Source organism: Dipodomys ordii, unplaced genomic scaffold (assembly GCF_000151885.1).
Source record: "Dipodomys ordii isolate 6190 unplaced genomic scaffold, Dord_2.0 Scaffold113, whole genome shotgun sequence".
NCBI lineage: Eukaryota > Metazoa > Chordata > Mammalia > Rodentia > Heteromyidae > Dipodomys > Dipodomys ordii.
Genome location: NW_012267329.1, coordinates 5,916,331 through 5,921,605, shown reverse-complemented (window position 1 = coordinate 5,921,605; position 5,275 = coordinate 5,916,331). Strand labels below are relative to the sequence as shown.

General features: G+C 41.9%; 1 protein-coding gene across 1 annotated transcript; it reads left to right on the top strand.

Moving 5' to 3' along the window:
• Positions 1-3,158: 3,158 nt before the first annotated feature.
• Positions 3,159-4,117, top strand: LOC105995085 (olfactory receptor 10A5). The gene has a single exon (XM_013028751.1). The coding sequence runs from the start codon at positions 3,162-3,164 to the stop codon at positions 4,113-4,115; it is 954 nt and encodes a 317-aa protein (XP_012884205.1). The 5' UTR covers positions 3,159-3,161; the 3' UTR covers positions 4,116-4,117.
• The last annotated feature ends 1,158 nt before the right edge of the window (positions 4,118-5,275 follow it).

The following is a 5,275-nucleotide window of genomic DNA, read 5'->3' as shown; positions in this document are numbered from 1 at the left end:
TGAACTCTGGGCCTGGGCACTGTCCCTCAGCTCTTCAGCTCAAGGCTAGCACTCTACCACTTGAGCCACAGCACCACTTCTGGCTTTTTTCTTTTTGCTTATGTGGTACTGAGGAATCGAACCTAGGGCCTCAGGCATGCAAGGCAAGCGCTCTACCACTGAGCCACCTTCCTAGCCCCATTCTTCAGTTTTTCTATGTGAACCCAGAGGAAGAGCACTGAGTCTAGTGGAGACAGACATGTCAACATTAGGACCATGGGGGGGGGTTAAAAAATTAGTTATTACAAAGGTGAGGTGCAGAGGGGTTGTACTTAACATAAGTCAGGTAAAGAGTATATTTCTTTTTGAACAATGTTACCCCTTCCCCCACTTTCTCCTAGTTTTCCCTTCCCATCCCCACTTGCAAGTTGTGTGGTTCATTTTCAACATAGTGTCCAGTGAGGACCACTGCTGCATTTGTTCACCCTTTGTCCCTCCATTTCTGGGCCTCCTCTTACCTTCCCAAAGACAGATAAATGAACAAACAAGATAAAAAGAAAGGCAAAGAAAATGAAAACTGGGCTGGGAAGGTGGCTCAGTGATAGAGCGCTTGCCTTGCATGCATGAAGCCCTGCGTTTGATTCCTCAACACCACATAAGCAAAAAGAAAAAAGCCGGAAGAGGTGCTGTGGCTCAAGTGGTAGAGCGCTAGCCTTGAGCTGAAGAGCTGAGGGACAGCACCCAGGCCCAGAGTTCAGACCCCACGATCGGACCAAAAAAAAAAAAAAAAGAAAAGAAAAGAAAGGAAAATTAATACTGCAATGAAGAAAGAAACCTTGTTTCCATTTCCTGGAGTTCATTTTGATAAATATTATTTTCTATGACTAAAGGCACATTGGCACTGAGCTTTTGTGTTCCTCTTCTAGGAATATCATCTTTTGAGGACCATGGGTTTTAATACAAAACAATTAGAAGCAGTAGTAAGTCAAGAATAAAAAAATAATATATCTAAGATAGGTAGTCCAAGACAATTCAACAGAAAATGGAAAATGTGGAGAAGTCCAAATCTTCATGATCTATACTATACTGAATAAGAGCATGAACATGGCACAGTGGCTCAACTGGAGGGTCAGGAACAGCACCCAGGCCATGAATTTAAGCCCTAGGACTGGCACAAACAATACCAACAAAAAATAGTGAGCCCCCTCTCAAAATAACCAGTGCAAATAAGAGCCAGTGGTGTATGTCAAGTAGTAGAGCACCTTTCCACCAAGAACAAGGCCGTGAATTCAAACCTGAACATTCTGCAGGAGGAAAGATTTTAAGCATGAGGCAGCAATAAAATACATGTTGTAAGACTTAGATTGGAAGCAGTGAGGAAAAAAGAGTGGCAAGAGGCAGGGTAGCCTTAGATCCCTAGAGTAATAGTTTTCCTTTATAAACTGTTTTCTGCCATCTGAAATTCCTTAGGGCCTCAAAAGACAGTAGATTCAATGAAGGTCAAGTCCTCATGAGAAAAAGAGGAAAGAGTTGCATAGGTGAGATCAGTACACTTGGGGGAAGACACAGATTTCACCCCTTCCAGTTGGCTCTAAGGATAAAAGAGGCACAGCTGGGCATAACATCAGGACTGAGAGCATGGTCAAGCCACAGACTGAGATCTCTCATGTCTGATACAGAAAGTATCAGCAACCTAGTTCCAACTGCAGCCACTAATGGATCGTCCAAGACAACAAGCGCGATATCCCTGTTTTCTCCTCTGGCTCTTCTGAAACAAAGGTTAGGCATGAACAAGAATGTAAGGCAAGCTGATCAAAGACAATGTCCACATTAGACACAGGTAAGGCTCTCTTCCCAGGACGAGATCAATCATGGGCCATCTATAGTTTCAGTTGCTCAACACTGGACAAGGTTCAGGTAGGTTTTAGTGATACACTTAATCCAAATTGTATTCCTGGGTCTATACTGAGAATATCTCCTTTGGTTTCTCTCTTTTCTGGGCCTGTTTTCTTTGCATGTGTATGTCCTGTAAAGCTCTCTGATTCAGGAAGATTTCAGTCCCTAGAGCGTCCATAAGAATGTATGCCTCCTCTAGGTCTTGATTGTCCTCTGTCTAATTCAGGAAAGATTTGCGCAAGCGAAATATTCATGAGACAGAGGCAATCAGGCTACACTACTTCTTTTTGGCAATCCTATGGATATAGAAAGTACAGATTAACTATTGGATATTTTCCTTTGACAGTTCACTCTAATATTTCTTGTAATTTTCATGAAAAAATGATGGCTCTCCTTAATTTTTTTCTCTATTATGGAAACAATTGAACTCTCATTGAATGCATTCACTTCCTAGGTGTTTTTAGTAAATACTTTTCAGAATTGAATTGAGAACCAATGTATTACAGAGTACTGGCAATCAATTGTCTGTTAGACATGTACAGGACTATATTGTACCCCATAGCCTAATTAAACAAGAGAAATAATTATGTTAGGTGACATGAAGTGTCAAGATACAAAGATGGTGAATGTCTTCAACTGATCACATTTAATAGATGTCATTTCTGTTCTGTCTTTTACCTACTATTTCCTACTCTGAATTTCTTCTAAATGAAGTATAATAAAATATGCATTTTCATATTGCATACTGTGTCACATTGTTTTAGAAGGGCAGTCCCTAAATGCATTTATAAAGGTAACTAATAATTTGTGAAGATTAAAAACAAGGAAACTGGAATAGGGGATATGAGTGTGTGTGTGTGTGTGTGTGTGTGTGTGTGTGTGTGTGGTGTGTGTGTGTACTCTTTTTCCATTTGATTCCATTCCTTTGCCTCTGGGGCCCATTTATTTCACCATTGTTAATGTGCTCTTTAAGTGGGAAGCAGAAAATGGATATAAATGAAAATGCTCAAATTTATTTTAGAATAAAAGGCTTACAAAGTCAAAATCAGATCATAAAAAATAAAATTTGAAGAAAAATAAGGCATCTCATATCAGAGATTACTGAGGATCTTTTTTGTGCATTTATTTTTAGACAGCACAAAACCCTTCCTCTTACAATGGAGATTTGTGACTTTGTGACTTTTTCCCTTCCATTAATGAGAAGCCGGGGGTAAAAGCATTTAAAATAAGATTCTTCCAATCAAGAACCTCTCCCATGACTACACTGTGGCTTCCTGTCTGCCTCCATGGCTGCAGGAAACTGGACACGAGTAGATGAGTTTATCCTCATGAGCTTCTCTTCCCTACCCAAGGAAATGCAGCTGCTGCTCTTCCTGGCATTTCTGGCCATCTACCTGGTCACCCTGTTGGGAAACAGCCTCATCATCGTGGTCACCTTGGCTGATCCCATGCTTCACAGTCCCATGTACTTCTTCCTCAGGAACCTGTCCTTCCTGGAGATTGGCTTCAACCTCGTCATTGTGCCCAAGATGCTGAGCACCCTGCTTACCCCAGACACAACCATCTCCTTCCTGGGCTGTGCCGCTCAGATGTACTTCTTCTTCTTCTTTGGAGTGGCTGAATGCTTCCTCCTGGCCACCATGGCCTATGACCGCTATGTGGCCATCTGCAGTCCCTTGCATTATCCCGTCATCATGAACCACAGGACTCGTGCCAAGCTGGCTGTGGCCTCCTGGTTCCCAGGGTTTCCAGTGGCTACCGTGCAGACCACGTGGCTCTTCAGCTTCCCATTCTGTGCCACCAACAGGGTGAACCACTTCTTCTGCGACAGCCCGCCTGTGCTGAGGCTGGTGTGCGCAGACACGGCGCGGTTTGAGGTCTATGCCATCGTGGGAACCATTCTGGTGGTCATGCTGCCCTGCCTGCTGATCGTGTGCTCCTACGCTCGCATCGCCGCTGCTATCCTCCAGATTCCTTCGGCCAAAGGGAAGCACAAGGCCTTCTCCACCTGCTCCTCCCACCTCCTAGTTGTCTCCCTTTTCTATGTATCTTCAAGCCTCACGTATTTTCGACCTAAATCAAACAATTCTCCTGAAAGCAAAAAGCTGTTATCCTTGTCCTACACTGTTGTGACTCCCATGTTGAACCCCATCATCTACAGTCTGAGGAATAATGAGGTGAAAAATGCCCTGGGTCGGACTTTCCACAAGGCCCTCATCCTCAGAAATCACATGCCGTAGACATCCTGTCTCCCTCTATTTACAGATCCATTAGTGAAATCCAGCATTTGAAACAGCTATTGGAAAGCAGACAGCTCACATACGCAATCCGACCTACTTAGGAGGCTGGAATCTGGAGTCTCACAGTTCAAAACCAGACCAGGAAGCAAAGGTTTTGAGACTCAGCCTCCAAAACCAGACACAGCAAAATTCCAGACTGAAGTCATGGCTTAAGCTGTAGAGCACTAGCCAAGCTTGCCAAGCAGTACAAGTCAACATGAGACCTAGAGTTCGAACTTCAGTATTGGGGAAACAAAATGCACTGTAGAAACCTGTGCTTAGAGTCAGGAAAGGTAAGAGGCCATGCTAGACATGAGGAGTCCTGGTAGAATAAGGCAAGGTGGAGAAGTGGGAGGTGTGGGGGGAGGGGTGGTAGGAGTCACAGTGTCCAGAGTACACCTTTATCATTTCAAGGAAAGTTGTCTCTTTTACCCACTCCATGTCTTAGTCACCTTGTTGGAGTTGCCAGTGAAATATTTTCTAAAGCCATTCAACTCCATTAACTTGTATTAAAGTATTTTTTGTTTAAACATTCCTGCAGTGTTGTTTCTTGTGCCTTACAATCTTAAAGTAGCAAATTCCCTCATGTGTTGCATCTGTTGAAACTTTCCCTTGAAAATGTCATACAATTTGTTGCTTACAATTTTTCCCTTTATATCTAGAACCTGGAGGAGGAGGAGTACATTTATGCATAGGCACAACAAAATTATAGAAGGTATTAAATCATTGCTATTTTCAAATACACAACTGATTTTAAATAGAAAATGGAATATAGACTGTTCAGTGTTGTCTTCAAAGATAAGTGTAGAAGTAATGGACAGAATTAATAGGGGACTATTTTAAATAAATCATTGCTTTTTAAGCACTCTACCATGATTAGTGCGGTGAAAAAATAGATTCATTAAGTATCATAGTTCTTTAAGAACTGAACTGTGAATCTGGGTAATTTAAACATTTGTGATAGAAATACATGAAAATTAGAATTCTCTTCCAAGGAGACAAGTAACCAAAGTGGACTACTTTGTTCTAAAAGGAATTGATCTCACACAAAATTGTGCAATCTAAACTGTAATGAAATATAAAATTTTAACTCAGTTCACTGTCTCCTTTAAATAAATACT